Genomic DNA, 19,794 nt, shown 5'->3' with positions numbered 1-19,794 from the left:
CATACTGCGAGATCATGGCCCGAGCTGAAGTTGGATGTGTCAGATGCTTAACCAACCAACTGAGCCACCCAGGTGCCCCTAATGTTTATTTTTGAGAGAGAGAGAGAGAGCACGTGCGGGAGAGGGGCAAAAAGAGAGGGTTAACGAGGATCTTCGAAGCAGGGTCTGTGCTGACAGCAGCAAGCCCAACAAGCCTGATGTGGGGCTCAAACTCATGAACCATGAGATGTAAGACCTGAGCCGAAGTCTGATGCTCAACCAACTGAGCCACCCAGGCGCCCCAGACTCTTACAATGTTTAAATGGCTGATGGGAATTAGAATGAAGTTATTAGCACAGTGCCCAGCACACGGAGTGATTCTCAACCACTCCCACCACTCTTACCTCTTACCACGATCGTTATTATTACTGTGAGGGAAGGATTTATGTTCCATTTGCACGAGGAACTTCTAGAAACTAGTGTGATTCCTTTCATTCCCATTCCAGGCCCTCTGACTGTCCTCTTGACATTCATTTTTCCCTTTCAGGGTAACCCAGGAGCTTATTTTTCTACTTATTTTCCTACGACAAAATGTTGGAGGCAGATTTCCCTGAAGCTCAGAACTGTAATCATGAACCTGGACCTCTGGTCTCCTCCTAGACCTCAGACACACACACACACACACACACACACACACAGAGGCATGAGCACACACACACAGGCACGCACACACACATACACACACACACACACCCTGAGCTGTAGCAGGTAGGAGTGGGGGCTGCCCACAAAGGGAGACCTGTGGTTTCGTGGGTGTCCAGTGGGAGGAGCCAGAGAGTCGCAGCTGCCTCCAGGACCTCTGACAAGCCCTTCAGCTCCAACAGGAGGCCAGAGGCCCAGAAGACAGAAACATCATGACATCTGCAGGGCTTTCCAGGGGTTGTCTGGTTTTTTGTTTTTGTTTTTGTTTTTAATTCCGTGCTCCATGAAGTGCACCTGAGTTAGTTAGATTCCTGCCATAACAGAGAAAGCCCCAAAAACTGAAGTTTAAGAAGGATGGGGGAAGAAATGGATTTTTCACTTGAATTTTAGATTCCTCTGCTATGGAATGTTTGCATCCTGACTATTAAAAGGCAGCAGAGTTTGTCCTGGGATCCGCACCTGGAAAAAAGGACATTCCAGGGAACTTTTATTTTTGGTTCCTCCTAACTGGGGAAAAGGGCATGTTGGTTTCCAGAAAATGAATTGCATGCCCCTTGCCCTCCCCACCCTCACACCACACCCCTCGGGACTTTGCTGGATTCCTACACCTGTGCAGAAGCTGCGTGGTGTCTAAGAGAAAATTCCACCGGGAGCAGTCACGTAGCACAGGAGCCTACAGTATAGCAACCTGACCCTCAGTTTCTAGTTTTCAGGGACACTATGTTGATCTTTTTTAGTTACAAACATTCCCCGAAATATTTCAGGGTGAGGGCAGGAGCTAAAGCAAGAGGGAAAAGACGAAGTTGCAGGATTATCCCTGGGCACGGATCTTGGAGCACCGCACAGAGATGGCACCAAATCAAGGCCAGAGGGGGAGACAGAGAGAGAGAGAGACATCAGCAGAGAGAGAAAGAGAAACATCAGCAGAGAGAGACAGAGAGGGAGACACAGAGAGAGAGAAACAAGAGACAGACAGAGGAGAGACACACACAGAGAGAAACATCAGCAGAGAGAGACAGAGAGGGACAGGGAGGAAGGGAGGGAGGGAGCGAGGGAGGGAAGGGAAGAGAGAGAAACATCAGCAGAGAGACAGTGAGAGAGAGGAAGAGAGAGAGGGAGGGAGGAGGAGGGAGAGAAACAGCAGAGAGGTGGGGGGGGGAGGGAGGGAGAGAGAGAGAGAGACATCAGGTACAAGACAGGGGACTGGTCCTCCGCAATGCTTTGGCCCTGGGGCTCGAAGTGGGAGGAGAAAGCCAAGTGCAGGGGCGGGGGGGGGGGGGGGGTGTGCAGAGCCAGTTTGAGTATAAAACTGTTAGGTGCCTCCTCCCAGTGCTATCTCCTCCTGAGCACCTCCCTCTCAGTGGAGCCCAGCAGGGCTCTATCAGCCAGTGCCTTCTGCCACCAGGAAGCCCGTGGAGTGTGAGTACCCTCCTCCTCCTCGTTTCTATTCACTTCCAACTGCTCCTTGCTGCCGGTTCGTCTTCTTACTCCTAATTGTTGCTTTTCGCCCTTTTCTTCTCTTTAATGAAGAAATACATCTCAGATGGTTGCAACTGAGTAGAAGCAGCCAAGTCCGAGTCCTGGCAGTCTAGAAAGCAACTCACCGAGGCTGTGGGCTTCTTCCTGGAAGCCTGGAAGCACTGTCTTTGCTCATGGTTTCCAAAGCAGGGTAGAAGGAGCACCTGAGTTCCATGTGCAAGCGGGGTTTGGGCAAGCAGTCCACTGCACCTGCCGAATGACTCTGGGTTCATCAATGCTCTATAGGAGTTTCGAGCGTGTTCTTGAAATAACTGAGTGAAGTTGGAAACCTATCATTTTGACCCAAAAAAAAGTGGGGTGCTAGGAACGGCCCTTCCCAACTTTGGCTCCGTGCACCTCTCTGCCTGTGCCGTCATGCTGACGGGAGTGTGCTGGCCCATCGGAGAACCCAGTGGCCACACTGCAACCATAGATCTCACAGCTTCTTTGCTGCTGCATTTTCTGGTGTGGAATTCAGACCTCAAGGCTTCTAGGAGTGGTGCCTTCTGAGGACAGAAGTGTTTTCCTCAGGAGACAAGAATACCTGACAGCATTTTCTTTGTTTCTGATAACAGCTTTAAAGAACACCGAGCACCTCCTACCACTTCAGACCAAAAGCTACCTAAAATCAGGATTATTGTAAGTACCAAATAAGTGTCAATGCTTTCGTTCTCTTTGTGATAGAGCATGAATGTTTAAATGTTTTCTTCTATGTCTGTACCCAAAATTTTGCATTGTTTTTTTTTTAAAGTGATACTTGAGCCATAGAAAATTAAAGACTTTCGGGTCTCTCCAATTGCACAGATTTCTAATATACCCTGGCAACAGAATGAGTTTTATTTCATAGACTAAAATAAGGAGTGTTGGTTGAATTGAAATCCTGATATTGTCTTGTATTGGAGTAAGTACTGCTTCATTTCACTGGTGATTTGGGTTATGACAAGCGCTTTCTGACTCCCGCTGGAAAGCTCAACAGGTGCAGCTTCCAGAATATTCCTCAGATGTTGTGAGGATGTGTCAGTGATAGAAAAGAACGAGGCTCTCTTTGAGGTACAGGGTCATGTCTGTTTGTCAGGAGAGTCACTGTTTCCAGCAAGGGCGTGGGGTGAGAATGGGGGTGGCTGGGCCCTTGGTTGTTGTTGGCCCCCACCCCCACCCCAGGGTTATTTCAAGGTGGCCATGAACGCAGCCTGTGTGCGCTGCATCCCTAAGCACTCTGCAGACCTCCTCTTTGAAGAGGGGCTCCTTCACTGTTTGTTGACTTGAATAGACTCTAGGGTGGCATTACTGTGCCTGGCTCCAGGAAGACAAAAAACCACCACAGCTTCCGTATTGCACGAGGCTGACTCTGCCGAGTAAACTCTGATGGTCCCCACTCTGAACCTCAGTTTTCTCTTCTATAAAATGAAGGCTCGAACTACGTGCTCCTTACGACCTCACCCAGCTCTCATATTTTTCTCTCGTGGCTCTAAGAAAATACTGATGTTGAGCTCAAGGATATTGTCCTCTTAGATGTGTGTGATTTGGGTGACGGGACAGGCAGGAGCCATACAGGGGCCAGGGGGGTAAACACCGACACTGAGGGAATGTGACAGTCCCTGCTTGTCTCTTCTATTTTCTTCTCTCCTTCTTTTTAAACCACAGGTAAGATGAGAGCCCTGCCATTGGTTTTTCATAATGTCGTTCTTTATCAAACAAAAAAATGCATAATGCAACCCACAGACACTTCTGTTTGGTACTTAACTAACCAGATAGTTTAACCACGGATAAACCCCTACACACACAATTTTTTCTAAGACATATCAGTAACATTTTTCACAAGTGTGGCTTTTTCAAAGCAAGCTGGTAGAGGAAAGTAAAAATTAAAATAAAGGTGAAAAAATCTACCACACACAGGCAACTTTTCTGGAACTTCTGAAGGAAGAATGATATCCCTGAATGGAATGGAAGTTTTCTTTTTTAAAATAAAACTTAGAGGGGCACCTGGGTGGCTCAGTCGGTTAAGTGTCCAACTTCAGACCAGGTCATGATCTCATAGTTCGTGAGTTTGAGCCCCGCATCAGGCTCTGCACTGTTAGTGCAGAGCCTGCTTAGGATTCTCTCTCTGTCCCTTTCTCTGACCCTCCCCCGCTCTCTCTCTCAAAATAAATAAAATAAACTTTTAAAAATAAATAAATAAATAAAACTTAGGAAGAGTTGCCACGCTTGTTGAATTCAACTAAAGAGTTATTAACAAGATGATATCCAATATTTAACAAATCTCATTTTGATACAAGAAAAAAAAATGCCACTTAGCAGTCTCTGAGACAGGGCTCTTGCTGTGCATTAAAAGTGTGGCTCATATCTTACTACAGAAAATAGAGCCCACCCCCATGCCTTCTTCTCCTGTTTGTAAAGAACAAGGCTGAGGGAAATTGTTACATTGGCATTGGTCCCCAAGATGGAGCCCTAACAGTTTGCCTGAAGCATGTCCCAGCCTAAAGCCCACGCCTCCCTCTAGACAGGCTTCAGATCTACCAACCTCCCGCTAGCAGAGAAACACAGCAGAACAAAGTCTGTGCAGTGGTCTCTGTGCAGGGTGGTTTGACATCATTTTTTCCTTTTATTTTAAACAAAGTAAAGTGAACATTCCATGTCTGTAGTCAGCTCATTGTTTCTTCTTGTTGATGGAGAAGTGTGCCTTCTCTGCTGGCAGTCTCCATCTGGGGCCACAGCTCTGCTCCCCAGAAACCCACTGGGCACCTCCTGCCTCCTACCACCCTGCATTTCACGTCCTCATCCTTCTGATTCACGTCTTTTTGCCCTCTGTCAAGTATGGAGAGAAAGGAAGGATGAATGGACAGTCTTTGGTTGGCGGCTCTGGTGATGCCCCTTGTGGTCCTCTTTGGAAAGACACTTTTGGACTTAAGGTTGGTGAGGCTTCACGCGGAGGCTCCTCCTGGCACAGCTTGGCCCAGGAGCGTGGGCCGCCGGAACAGGTAGGATCCCTCTTTGCAGCCTCCGTCTCCAGGAACGTGGGGGCCTGCCCTCCACACTCTGGTGTGTCTTTTCTGAACACAGCCTGGGAAGTGGGGTCCTCATGCTCTGCTGAGTGGTGTGGCTTCAGCTCAGTGGCATACACAAGAGTCATGGCCGAGAAGTCACATGGTGCTCATCTTGGGTTAGATGCTGACTAATGAGTTTTGGTAACAGTGGAAAAGCGAGGAAACAAAGTAGTCTGGGGTTTAATCTTACCCTGCTTCTACTTAATTAGAGCTTCTTCCTTTCATTTTCTTGTCTTTTTAGTTCAATTTCATGACCTACTTAGATTTAAGAAATCTGAGTATCAGTAGAGGTTCCCTGCTGCATTCTCTTCCCGATTGGAATTATTAAAGTTCCCCCCAAGACCTACAAATAGTCAAGCGTGATAGAATTCTAAGGTGAACTACAACCTCGAAGTTACTGGTTTCTCATGACCAGCGCTCGTGCCTGAGTTCTGGAGCAAGTTGTCACGATTCAAGGGGTTCTGGAAGTGTTTAGTAGCTTAGAATGCATGGTTTCCGGGGAGGGGTGGGGGGGCCACAGCAGCACCTGTCTGCTTAACTCGGGAGAGGAGCCCTGTCTCCAGGGCATGGTACCCCAACAAGTCATCCCAACATGTGGGTACTGGAGACATAAATCACAATAAGCCTTCTATGGCTGTGGATTTAGACAAAAAATAACCCAGGCTTTAACGTTGGGTGGCTCCACAGGGAGCTCAGGCCATGCGGGTTCTCAATCACGTCTGGCCAGTTAGAATATCGAGTCTGGCATCTGTTATCTCCAAAATCTCTGAGGTGGTGGTGTTTTTTAAATAAATAAATAGACGCCAGAAATTTCAAGAACATGAATTTGTTCACTCTGGAATAACCTATATGTTTAATTGTTCCTGTAGTTGATGGAAAACTTGTAATGTTTTCATTCAGTGCTGCCTCTGTAGAAACTGACTTCCTCAATTACAGAAACTCGAAGCAATTGTGTCTGAGGTCCTTGATGTTGCCTGGGATGAATCCTGATGCCTCTCACAGATCGGTCTAGCTTTGCACGTGGGTCACTAGAGCTGAGGAAGTTACTTACTGAGCAATACGGTCAGTTATAAGATTTAAAGAGGAAGATATATGAAAATAAATGATAGCTATCACTTAGATTATAAAATAAAAGATAATTTTTCATAATTGCTTAGAATTTAAATAGTTTTCCATGTTTAACTCTGGGGCCAGCTGAGCTCCATATAGGCAAAGTTTTGATTCCTGACCTCCTCCAGCAATTTTCAATTTAAGAATTTCTTAATGCCAAGGTTCATTGGAAATCTCACAAATGCTGGTGTCTAACACTATTTTGCCAAGACGAAATGAGCTTGCTCTAGAATTCGTTGCATAAATAGCTTCTGTTTTGCGAAATGATTAATGGCTGGCCATTGTTTAAAAGTGGAGCAGTTAGTTGGGCAGTGAAAGAATGGAATTGAAGTGTAATGGTTACTCAATAAAAAAAATCAGTGACCCACATTGATTTCTGTACTGGAATTAACAGAAGCCAAAACTAGACAGGATTGCAAAAAATAAAAATTTTGAAAAGGCGTAACTTTATTATCTTTTGATAGGTGTTTGTTGGCTAGGGTAAATGCAACAGTGATGGGGTCAAAAATAGCCATGAGAACCCCTTATGCACACCCTGGCCACAGGGAGAAGATGAGCTGGTTTATCTGCATAGATTTGGGGTATTACATGTCTTATATGCCTGTGGCTTCAACATTCCACTTGTGCCTTCTGGGATCTGAGAGTTTTGATATTTTCCTACTCCCTGCTCACCTGGCTGTGCTCTTGGCATTTCTTGCATGCTCACGGTGGTCTTGCCATTGTCTTTCTCTCTTTGCCTATCTCTGGGATTACCTCATTGGTATTCTTCATTTGTTTCTACCGTTGGCACGATGAAAACTTCATTGTTGTCTGGTGGGTACCATTCTGGTGATGCTGGTGCTTTCCTATCATATAGTTATCATGAGAAGGGAAGAGCCTCGTAGTGAACACAAGCCACGGTCATATTAGCATTTTCCCGAGGCACGCTGACTATAATCATGCCTCGTACATTCTTATGTTTTACAATTCGTAGATTACAACTCTTTGGTTTTCAATAGCTTGGTTCCCTTTTACCTTTTCCAGTGTCTATACTTTGTGGAATATTATCCTTGTCTGTTTTTCAACATTTAAATAACAAATCCCCAAAACAAAGAATGTCTGAGGCAGTTGCCTGATGTGGGGACATATTCAAGCAATCTTTGAGTTGGAGACTGTCTATGAGGGGCTTTACTTAGGCTGTGTCAACGCATACAGACTGTTTTGTAAACAATTCTGCCCTTTCAAACCTTAAAATCTCCAGCAATTTTCAATTTTTTTGTGTGTATAAAATAAAAACTTAATTTTACAAGGCTGCTTGGGACTTCTAGGAAAGGTGGTGGAGTAGGAAGGCCCTAAGCCCACCCTGTCCCATGGATACATCTAGCTAACACTCACTTCAATGTAAATAACCCAGAAACCACCCGAAGACTGGCAGAAACAAACACCACAGCTAAATGTAAAGAAGAAGCCACATGGAAGAGGGTAGAAAGGGCAAAGACACGGTCAGGAGCTAAACGGACCCGCAGGTTGGTCCATGGTCATGAGGGAGTCCAGGGCACAGAGAGAGGACAGAAACACACCCCTGGACCAGGGAGCCCACACAGGGAAGACAAATCCCCATAACATTTGGCTTTGAAAACCAGAGGGACTGAATTTCATGAGTTCTCACAATGAGCAGGACTTAAAATCTGAAACTTTAAAATCAGCAGACTTGGCACTAGGAGAGCAGAGCAGCAGAGAGGAAACTGAGGCCCTGTGCTTAAAGAGACTGCACAACAGCCCTGTGGAGGCACAGCAGAGACGCAGCAGTTTGAAAAACGCCTGGGACATGCAGGAGAAAGAGTTATCTACTCGTCTCAGAGAACGTCCTGGAGGGACAGAGATCACTGGGAGACCCTCCAGGCACGAAGGAGCTTCCCTCCCGTGCCCCCCAGCATAAACACACCACCACCTGCAGGGACCAGAGGGGCGCTTGCAGTAGCTACCTAACTTGCTAAAGCAGCTCCCCCACTGATCCACCCCATGCAGACACACCTGCCTCAGCCCCAACGCTGCAGGGCCCCTTTTGGCTGGAGCCCATTCAGGGCAGTGCCACAGGCCTGGCAGAGTACAAGCAGGCCCGACAGGACAGGTGGTGGACTCCCTCCTGACCACCACTCCAAAGTGACTCCTGCCCCGGGGAAAGGGAAAGATAACCACACACACCAGTGAGACTACAGCCCCAGCAGTGGGCTGGGGGAAGACATCTGTCTGACTGCAGGCCCTGCCCACCAACAAAAGCTTCTCAGTGGACAGCACGGGGAGAGCACCCTGCAGATGGGTGCTACCGCATCTCTGGCAAATGCCTGGTCTGACTCAACTCAAGCCCCAGGCGTCCTCAGACTGGTCCACTAACACCACACGGACCAAACCCTGCCCACAACGGGCAAAGAAAGTCGCTGCAGACGACCGGAGTGAAGGAGAAATCAGCTCAGTCACAAAAGCTGGATGCACGCAGCACACTTAGAAGACACCCCTGGAGCACCAGGTCCTGGTGAACAGGGGACGCTGCACTGCAGGGCACTACAGGACCTCTTCATAAGGTCATTACTCTCCAGTGCAGGAGACATATCTGACTTTCCTAGCACAGAGAAACAGATGCCGAGACAGACAAAATGAGGAGACAGAGGAATATGTCCCAAATGAAAGAACAGGACAAAATCACAGCAAGAGATCTAAGCTAAATGGAGATAAGTAATATGTCCGATAAAGAATTTAAAGAAATGATCATAAAGATATTCACTGGACTGGAGGAAAGAGTGAGGGACAACAGTGAGACACTCAGTGATGATAAAAAAAGAACCAAACAGAGATGAAGAACACAATAAATGAAATTAAAAATACACCAGTTGGAATAAATAGCAGACTAGAGGAAGCGGAACAAATCAGTGACCTAGAGGACAGAGGAAAGGAAAGCAATCAAGCTAAGCAAGTAAGAGGGGAAAAAATTATACAAAATGAGAATAGACTTATAGAACTTAGTGACACCATCAAGGGTAATAACATTTGCATTATAGGGATTCAGAAGAAGAGAAAGTAAGGGGGGGCAGAAAATTTATTTGAAGAAATAATAGCTGAAAAATTCCCAAATTTGGAGAAGGAAACAGAAATTCAGATTCAGGAGGCACAGAGAGCCTCCAACAAAATCAACCCAAGGAGGTTCCCACCAAGACACATAGTAATTAAAATGGCAAAAAGTAGTGATAGAATTTTAAAAGCACCAAGAGAAAAGAAAACGCATACAAGGGAAGTCCCATAAGGCTATCAGCTGATTTTTTCAGCAGAAACTTTGCTGGCCTAAAGGGAATGGCATTATATATTCAAAATGCTGAAAGGAAAAAAATCTGCAGCCAAGAACACTCTATCCAGCAAGGTTATCATTCAGAATAGGAGAGATAAAGAGCTTCCCAGACAAACAGAAGCTAAAGAAATTCACGAACACTAAACCAGCCCTAGAAGAAATGTTAAGATAGGAGACTTTTTGAGTAAAAAGCAAAGACCACAAGTAAGAGTAAGGAAAGTAGGAAACACAAAAGCAGTGAAAAAAAAAGTGTATCTGCAAAAATCAGTCAAAGTACTCACAAAATAAAAGGATGTAAAGTATGACACCATATACCTAAATATAAGGGCAAGTGGAATAAAGAAGAGGTTCAAACTTAAGTGACCATCAACTTAATATAGACTGCCAAATGCAGAAAATGTTATATACAAACTGAATGATAATCACAAATCAAAAACCAGTAATAGATATGCAAAAATTAAAGAGAAAGGAATTCAAGTATAAAACTAAAGAAAACCAATTAATCGTGAGAGAAGAGAGCAAGAGAAAAAAGGGAAAGAAAAACCACAAAAACAACCATAAAAAAGTAACAAAATGGCAATAAATACATACCCATTAATAATTATCTTGAGTGTAAATGGACTGACTGCTCCAATCAAAAGACATAGGGTGGCAGAATGGATTTAAAAAAAAAAAGACCCATCTAGATGCTGCCTGCAAGAGATTCATTTCAGATCTAGAGACACATACAGGCTGAAAATAAAGGGATGGAGAAGCATTTATCATGCAAATGAATGCAAAAAGAAAGCCAGGATAGCAATACTCAAATCAGACAAAGTAGACTTTTTTTTTAATTTTTTTTTCACGTTTATTTTTGAGACAGAGAGGCAGAGCATGAACAGGGGAGGGGCAGAGAGAAAGGGAGACACAGAATCTGAAACAGGCTCCAGGCTCCGAGCTGTCAGCACAGAGCCCGACGCGGGGCTCGAACTCACGGACCGTGAGATCATGACCTGAGCCGAAGTCGGACACTTAACCGACCAAGCCACCCAGGCGCCCCCAAAGTAGACTTTAAAACAAAGATGGTAACAAGAGACAAAGAAGTAAACTACATAATAATAAGGGGAACAATCCAGCAAGATAAAACAAGTGTAAATATTTATGCATCCAACATGAAAGCACCCAAATACTTGAAAAAGTTAATAGCAAACATAAGGAAAATAATCAGTAGTAATACAATAATAGTAAGGGACTTTAACATCCCACTTAACATCAATGGACAGATCATCCAAATAATAAATCAATAAGGAAACAGTGTCTTTGAATGACACATTAGACCGTATGGATTTAAGAGATACAGTGAGAACATTCCATCCTAAAACAGCAGAATACACATTCTCTTCAAGCGCACATGAAACATTCTCCAGAATAGATCACATTAGGCCACAAGTCTCAATAAATTCAAAAAGACTGAAGTCATACCATGCCTTTTTTCTGACCACAACACTATGGAACTACAGATCAACCACAAGAAAAAAATCTGGAAGGAACAAAATACATGGAGTTTGGATAACATGTTATCCAACAACGAATGGGTCAACCAAGAAATCAAAGAATAAATCAAAAAACTCATGGAGACAAACGAAAATGAAAACACACACACAAAAGAAAGGAAGAAAATGAAAACACAATGATCCCAAATCTTTGGGATGCAAACGTGGTTCTAAGAGGGACGTCATATAGCAACACAGGCCTAAATCAAGAAGCAAGAAATATCTCAAATAAGGAACCTAACATTACACCTAAAGAAGCTAGAAAAATAACAAGAAACCCAAATCAGAAGAAGGAAGGAAATAATAAAGATTAGTGCAAAAATAAATTATATGGAAATTTTAAAAACAATAGAACAGGTTGATGAAACCAGGAGCTGGTTCTTTGAAAGGATCAACAAAATTGATAAACCTTTAGTCAGACTCATCAAGAAAGAGAGAGAGAGAAAGAGAGAGAGAGAGAGAGGGAAAGAGATAATTAAAATAAACAATATCATGAAAGAGGAGAAATAACAAGTGACATTGTGGAAATACAGAGGATGGTAAGAGAATATTATGAAAAATTATATGCCAACAAACTGGACAACCTAGAAGAAATAGATAAACTCCTAGAAACATATAACCTCCAAAAACTGATTCAGGAAGAGATAGAAAATTTGAATAAACTGATTACCAACAATAAAACTGAATCAGTAATCAAACACTCCCAACGAACAAAAGTCCAGTACCAGATGGCTTCACAGGCTAATTCTGCCAAACATTTAAAGAAAAGTTTAATACCTATTATTCTCAAGCTATTCCAAAAAATAGAAGAAGGAAAACTTTCATATTCATTCTACGAGGCCAGTATTACCCTGATACCAAAACCAGATAAAGACACTACAAAAAACAAACTACAGGCCAATATCTCTGATGAACATGGATGCAAAATTCCTCAACAAAATATTAGCAAGCCAAATCCACCAATACATTAAAAAAATAATTCACCATGATCAAATGGGATTTATTCCTGGGATGCAAGTGCAATATTTGCAAATCAATCAACATGATATATCACATCAATAAGAGAAAGGATAAAAACCATATAATCCTTTCAATAAGTGCAGGAAAAGCATTTAACAAAGGACAGCATCCAATTATGATAAAGAAAAGTCTTAATAAAGTAGATTTAGACAGAACATACCTCAACAGAATAAAGGCCGCAAATAAAAACCACACAGCTAGCATCATACTTAATGGTGAAAACTTGAGAATTTCCCCCTAAGATCAGAAATAAGACAAGGATATCCATTCTCACAGCTTTTTTTTAATGTTTATTTATTTTTAAGAGATAGAGAGACAGAGTGAGAGTGGGAGAGGAACAGAGAGAGAGAGGGAGACACAGAATCCGAAGCAGGCTCCAGGCTCTTGACAGCTCATAGCCCAAGGTGGGGCTCGAACTCACAAACCGTAAGATCATGACCTGAGCCGAAGTCAGACACCCAACCGACTGAGCCACCCAGGAGCCCCTCACCACTTTTTTTTTTTAAGTTTATTTATTTAAAGAGAGAGTGTAAGCAGGGGAGGAGTAAAGAAAGGACAGAGAGAGAGAGAGAGAGAGAGAGAGAGAATGCCAAGCAGGCTCTGCACTGTCAGTATGGAGCCCAATGAGGGTCTCAAACAAGCATGAGATCATGACCTGAGCTAAAATCGAGTCAGATGCTTAACCGACTGGGCCACCTAGGCACCCCCACTCTCACCACTTTCATTCAACATAGTACTGGAAGTCCTAGCCACAGGAATCAGACTACAAAAAGAAATAAAAGGCATCCAAACTGGTAAGGAAGAAGTAAAACTGTCACTATTTGCAGATGACATGATGCTATAAATAGAAAACCTTAAAGACTCTACCAAACTACTAGAACTGATCATTGAATTCAGTAAGATCCCAGAATACAAAATCAATGTATAGAAATCTGCTGCATTTCTATACACCAATAATGAAACAAGAGAAAGAAAAATTAAGAAAGCAATCCCATTTACGACTGCACCAAAAATAATAAAATACCTAGAAATAAGCCTAACCAAGGAGGTGAAAGACTTGTACCCTGAAAACTATAAAACATTGATGAAAGAAATTGAAGACGACACAAACAAATGGCAAGATATTCCAAATTCATAGTTTGGAAGAACAAATATTGTTAAAATGTCCATACTACCCAAAGCAGTCTATAGATTTAATGCAATCAGTATCAAAATACCAACAACATTCTTCACAGAACTATGACAAATAATACTAAAATTCGTATGGAACCACACAAGACCCCAAACAGCCAAAAGAATCTTGAAAAAGAAAAACAAAGCTGGAGGTATCACAGTTCCAGATGACTACAAAGCTGTAGTAATCAAAACAGTATGGTACTGGCACAAAAACAGACACATAAACCAATAGAACACAATAGAAACCCTAGAAACAAACCCGCAGTTATATGGTCAATTAATCATCAACAAAAGAGCCAAGAATATGCCATGGGAAAAAGTCTCTTCAATAAATGTTGCTGTGAAACCTGGACAACTACATGCCAAAGAATGAAACTGGATCGCTTGCTTACACAATACAGAAAAATAAAGTCAAAATGGATTAAAGACCTAAACATGAGACCTGAAACCATAAAAATCCTAGAATAAAGCACAGGCAGTAATTTCTCTGACATGGACATTTCTTTTTTTGTTTTTAATTTTTTTTCAACGTTTTTTATTTTATTTTTGGGACAGAGAGAGACAGAGCATGAACGGGGGAGGGGCAGAGAGAGAGGGAGACACAGAATCGGAAACAGGCTCCAGGCTCCGAGCCATCAGCCCAGAGCCTGACGCGGGGCTCGAACTCACGGACTGCGAGATCGTGACCTGAGCCGAAGTCAGACGCTTAACCGACTGAGCCACCCAGGCGCCCCTGACATGGACATTTCTGATGTCTCCTGAAGCAAGGGAAATAAAAGCCTAAATAAACTATTGGGACTACATCAAAATAAAAAGCTTCTGCACAGCAAAGGGAACAACCAACAAAACTAAAAGGCAGCCTGATGAATGGGAGACGATATTTGCACATGACATAGCTGATAAAAGGGTAGTATCTAAAATATATAAAGAAGTAATAGAACTCAAACCCCAAAAAACAAATAATCCAATTAAAAATGGGCAGAAGACATGAACAGACATTTCTCCAAAGAACACATACTGATGGCCAGCAGACACATGAAAAGATGTTCAACACCACTAATCATCAAGGAAATGCAAATCAAAACCACATAAGATACCACCTCGCACCCGTTAGAATAACTACGATCAAAAACAGAAGAAGCAGTGAGTATTGGTGAAGAGGTGGACGAAGAGGAACCCTCACGCACTGTTGCTGAAAATGCAAACTGGTGCAGTGACTGTGGAAGATAGTATGGATGTTCCTCAAAAAATTAAAAACAGAACTACTCTATGATCCAGTAATTGCACTACTTGGGACTTACCCAAAGAATAAAAAAACACGAACTTGACAGGATACATGTACCCCTATATTTATTGTAGTATTATTTACGATAGCCAAATTATGGAAACAGCCCCGGTGTCAATATAATGGAATATATGGTCCATCAATGATAGTAATATTCATATATATTTTTTATATATGAATGATCTTTTTTGTGGCTGAATAATATTCCATTATTGTATATATTTTATATAATATGAAATGAAATATTATTTGACCATAAAAAAGATGTGATGTGATATACAATGGAATATTATTCAGCCATAAAAAAGAATGAAATCTTGCCATTTGTAACAACATGGATGGAGTTAATGCTAAGTGAAACGAGACAGTCAGAGAAAGACAAATACCATATGATTTCCCTCAAATGTGGATTGTAAGAAACAGAATAAACGAACAACAGAAAGAAAAAGAGACAAACCAAAAGCAGAGTCATAATTAAGGAGGACAAAGTGATGGTTACCAGAGGGGAGGGGAGGTGGGGGGATGGAGGAAATAGGTGAAGGAGATTAAGAGTACACTTACCATGATGAGTACTGAGTAATGTATAAAATTGTTGAATCAATATTGTACCCCTGAAACTAATATAACACTGTATGTTAACCATGCTGGAATTAAAATTTTAAACTTAATTTTTAAAAAAAGTCTTCTTATCTCGGGAAGTAGCTGTTTGGTCTGCATTAGTGAGCACCATTTTGTAACCTGACGTTTGGCTCTTTAACTGACAGCATGAAGCTTCAGTACTTGGTCTTAGCTCTTTCTATATTATTAGTTGACTCAGTATGTTGAAATTAACTATTTTTCAGTCTTTCCCATTAGACTGAGCTCCTTGAGAGCAGGAGGTAGGCGCTCAACGAATATTTGTTGAACTAGAAATGGACTTACAAAATTCAAGGCCAGAACCTTCTCATGGTAGCATTAAAGGCAGTGATGAAAAAGTACTATGGGATTTGGACGTGGACAATACTCGCCACGACAGTGTTTCAGGAGGAAATCGATGCTTTCTTAGTCCCCTGGGATGTCATGGTCTAAATGAAGTGCTTTTAAACTCATCCTCGGTGGCTACTGTACGCAGGCCCGATGCTGGCCAGTCTCGAGTGCTCTGGCTTAGGATGTTTATGAGTTCTGCCCTTTCCTGAAGGAGCCAGAGGAAGAGCTATCCATGGAGAATAGCCCCACTATGGCTAAAATGGACCAGGGTGAAAATCAGGTTTTACCAAGTCCAAGAAGAAGACGCCTCCCCAAGGCACTTGGCTACGTCACCGGTGATATGAAAGAATTTGCCAGCTGGCTTAAAGGTATTTATGCTTCCATCCCTTGGGTTGATGGGATAGGTAGTGTGGGGTTCTTGTACTCATATCTTTAGTTATATTCCCTTGACTTTTAACTATTCCTCTCCTCTCCAGTTTTTAACTTTTCGTTTTTTTTTAAGATTTTATTTTTAACTAATCTCTATACCCAACATGGGGTTCAAACTTACAACCCCAAGATCAAGAGTCACATGCTCTACTGACTGAGCAAGCCAGACACCCCTAACTTTTTATCTTCTAACCAGCAAGCCCCTTCCAATGTTTTGCTTTTTTATGGAGATAGTGGTCAGGATCAGGGCCCTGTTCATAATAGAGGAAGGCACCTGGTTCCATCCCATAATTTCAGCACTTAAAGACTGAAGTTTTATTATTGGAATTCATTTCTTTGACTTAAGAGTCTTTACCACTGAGCATGGTAAATAAGTGCATTCTGTGCTTTCTGCAGTGGAGATTCTAATAGGGGCAGTGTGGGTGGAGCATAAAGAAACAGAAGGGTTTCGGGGATCTGAGTGCCACTAAAAGGGAAATGACTCAGAGGGAAAAAGCTTCCAGGAATATCAAAACTTAGTTTAGGGGCGCCTGGGTGGCGCAGTCGGTTAAGCGTCCGACTTCAGCCAGGTCACGATCTCGCGGTCCGTGAGTTCGAGCCCCGCGTCAGGCTCTGGGCTGATGGCTCGGAGCCTGGAGCCTGTTTCCGATTCTGTGTCTCCCTCTCTCTCTGCCCCTCCCCCGTTCATGCTCTGTCTCTCTCTGTCCCAAAAAAAAATAAAAAATAAAAAAAATAAAAAAAAAAAAAAAAAAACTTAGTTCACCTTTCTCAGAAGGGGTGTTGATTTTACTCAGGGTGGGCACTAGGCATGGAAAAGAGAATCTTGCCTTGTCAATTCCTTAGCTCTGCATATCTCATCTCTTCCAGACAAACCACAGGTGCTCCAGTTCGTAGATTGGGTTCTTCGGGGCATATCCCAAGTGGTGTTCGTCAGCAACCCCATCAGTGGAATCCTGATTCTGGTGGGGCTCCTCGTCCAGAATCCCTGGTGGGCTCTCAATGGCTGTGTGGGAACAGTGGTCTCTACCCTGACGGCCCTGTTACTTGCTCAGGACAGGTAGGCGTGTCCATTCAAGCCTGCTCATCTTGCTTCTGAGAACACAGGAGCCAACCAGCGACTTTGGGAACCAGTGATAAAGTCCCACTCTTCCCAGAAAACCTACCTTTATTCCACAGAACTCTACATTTGTCTTGAGTCAGACATCAAGGGATCATCTATATCCCTTATTATTTCTCTTTCATCATTCACTAAATCATTCTTCTTTAGTGATTAATCAATTATTTATCATGAGCATTTTGTTTGGGCATGAGTTCTTAAAAAGTCTTGATGGCTTAAAATTTAAAAAAAAAAGGGGGGGGGCACCTGGGTGGCTCAGTCGGTTAAGTGTCCAACTTCAGCTCAGGTCATGATCTCACAGTTCGTGAGTTCGAGCCCTGTGTCGGGCTCTGTGCTGACGGCTCAGAGCCTGGAGCCTGCTTCGGATTCTGTGTCTCCGTCTCTCTCTCTGCCCCTCCCCAGCTCATGCTCGCATGCTGTTTCTGCCAAAAATAAACAAACTAAAAAAAAAAAAAAAATTAAAAAAAAAAGTCTTGATGGCTTAAAAAATTCCACTAATTCCATTATATCTTGTTTCCATGCTTAGTTTAGCAAATTCATTCTTTATAGACAGTGTAAAGGTTAGCTCAGTTTCTAGAAAGATGAATAATCACAAATTCCAAGTTAGTAAGTTCTGACTTACGAAGTGTTTGTGTGTTTTCTCAACTACGTGTTAGGTTAAAAATAGCACATACATTTTTAAGTTTACTTATTTATTTTGAGAGAGAGAGAAAGAAAGAGCAGGCAAGTGGGGGAGGAGCAGAGAGAGAAGGAGAGAGAGAGAATCCCAAGCAGGCTGCATGCTGGCAGCAAAGAGCCCAACTCAAGGCTCGATCTCATACTCGACTCAAAAATAGCATGTACTTTATAAATTGATCTGTCATTGAAGAAGTGATAAGCTGACTTCTACAATGGGAGAAGACAGCTCCTGACTTTCTAGTTTTATCGGGGAGGCCACTGGTCTTCTAGATGTCCAGGATCAATGCATAAGCACCAGGGGATGGTCATTGTAATAACTCAGCTCTTATAACACTTACCATAAATTACCTAAGGAGCTAACCAGAAAGAGAATCAGAAAGAGTTCCACTCTCCCATCAGGTCCAAAGAGCCTGATTTGTTCTCCATAGCTTACGTTCAGTCCTATTCCAACGCACATCAGGAAACAGTCTATTCAGCATGGAGGTGTGGTCCAAGACTGCGCCATATCAACTATTCCTTCATTGTTTTGTTCAAGTGGAAAATGACACATTTTCCTTATCAGGTGTTATTTAAAAATCAAGCCATATTTACACGTGTTGATTTTCAAATCTCTTTTACTCTCTTCAGTCCCAAAGGACCGCATTAAAATGGCAATCCTGTGTTAAGCGAATCCACATCTTCCTGCTGCCTTAAGTATGGCATTCTGCAACTTGCAGACGTTGCCATTAAAGCAATGGCAGTCAAGCATCAAGTCTCCAAGTCCCTTATTAGAAGATGAGTTTTTGCATAGCTGTCCACCGTCCTCATGTATAGTCCCACATTCTAGAAGACAGTATCACTTCTGGGGTTAAACCAGTACAAAGCCCATCACTTTCTACCTGTCCTGATAGATTAGTTAGGGGAGACCAAGGACATTGGACAGAGAGTCCCTCCTCTCATGCTCTCACCCAGGTGAGTGTAAGCGACACCACCTTGCTGTTGCACTGGTACCTCCTGCCCCCGCTGAAGCTCTCACACCACCCAAACGACCCCTGTAGTGTGGCCTCTGGCTGTGTCACCCTCCTTCAGACCCTGCACCTAACCTCACATACTCACTCCACCATCTTTGCACCCGGTGGCCCAATGACTTCATCCTTTAACTCAGCCCTTCGTGGTGTGAGATGTCAGCTCTTAGAGCCCTAGGGGGCCTGGCTTGTCAGCCTTAGGGCTTATTCTGTAGAAGCTGTTCTATTTCTCACTTAGGGCTTCTAGTGCCCTCAATTATGAAACGGGAACCATTTGGGTCACGAGTAGAAAATTGCCAATAGGACAACCTTCAGAAGTGAGGTGAAATGCTGAGAAGCATAAAGAATTCGGTGCTAAATGTGCACAACAATGGAGTACCCTGCCCAGGAAAGGTAATTGTTTTTCATTGCAATAACTTGAAAATGGATATTTGGAGACAACCAAAGGGAGGTGCAGGAAGATGAAAATGTATGCTGAGCTGGAAGATTAATATTTATAAGGTCACAGAAACTACAGAAGTGAATTTACAATTTGACAATCTTACACCTCTTACCAAGAATGTCAGAATTAGGGAAGTTTCACATAAGAGCTCTGAGGCCCTTAATGATGCAGGTCAGAGGCCCTTAATGATACAGAAGAAATAACAACTTTCCAATGTCCATGCTGTGCCTCTTGCCCGCAGGTCAGCAATTGCAGCCGGGCTGCAGGGCTACAACGGCACCCTGGTGGGAATCCTCATGGCTGTCTTTTCAGACAAGGGCAACTATTTCTGGTGGCTGTTATTCCCTGTGTCTGCTATGTCCATGACTTGGTAAGTTATACCTGGTTTTCAAAATGCCTTAAAAAAAACATGTATAGGGCCAAGAGAGAATGGGGAGTGAGTGTTCAATGGGTACAGAGTTTCAGTTTTGCAA

General features: G+C 43.0%; 1 protein-coding gene across 7 annotated transcripts in view; it reads left to right on the top strand.

Annotated features, from left to right (window-relative positions):
* SLC14A1 (solute carrier family 14 member 1 (Kidd blood group)) overlaps nucleotides 1-19,794 on the top strand; it is a 54,027-nt gene that overhangs the window by 18,706 nt on the left and 15,527 nt on the right. For 2 of the 7 annotated variants that reach the window (XM_058692224.1, XM_058692226.1), the window contains 5 exons: nucleotides 2,775-2,838; nucleotides 5,013-5,177; nucleotides 15,863-16,019; nucleotides 16,948-17,137; nucleotides 19,563-19,691. In XM_058692224.1, coding sequence (XP_058548207.1) covers nucleotides 5,031-5,177; nucleotides 15,863-16,019; nucleotides 16,948-17,137; nucleotides 19,563-19,691 — 623 coding nt within the window. In that variant the 5' untranslated portion in view covers nucleotides 2,775-2,838; nucleotides 5,013-5,030. Of the gene's footprint in view, nucleotides 1-1,945; nucleotides 2,101-2,211; nucleotides 2,839-5,012; nucleotides 5,178-15,862; nucleotides 16,020-16,947; nucleotides 17,138-19,562; nucleotides 19,692-19,794 lie in introns of those variants that run through there. The other 5 variants (XM_058692227.1, XM_058692228.1, XM_058692222.1 and 2 more) reach the window with 4 other exon arrangements.

This window comes from Neofelis nebulosa, chromosome 11, assembly GCF_028018385.1.
Source record: "Neofelis nebulosa isolate mNeoNeb1 chromosome 11, mNeoNeb1.pri, whole genome shotgun sequence".
NCBI lineage: Eukaryota > Metazoa > Chordata > Mammalia > Carnivora > Felidae > Neofelis > Neofelis nebulosa.
The sequence above is the reverse complement of the archived record's forward strand: the minus strand, read 5'-3'. Positions and strand labels throughout refer to the sequence as shown.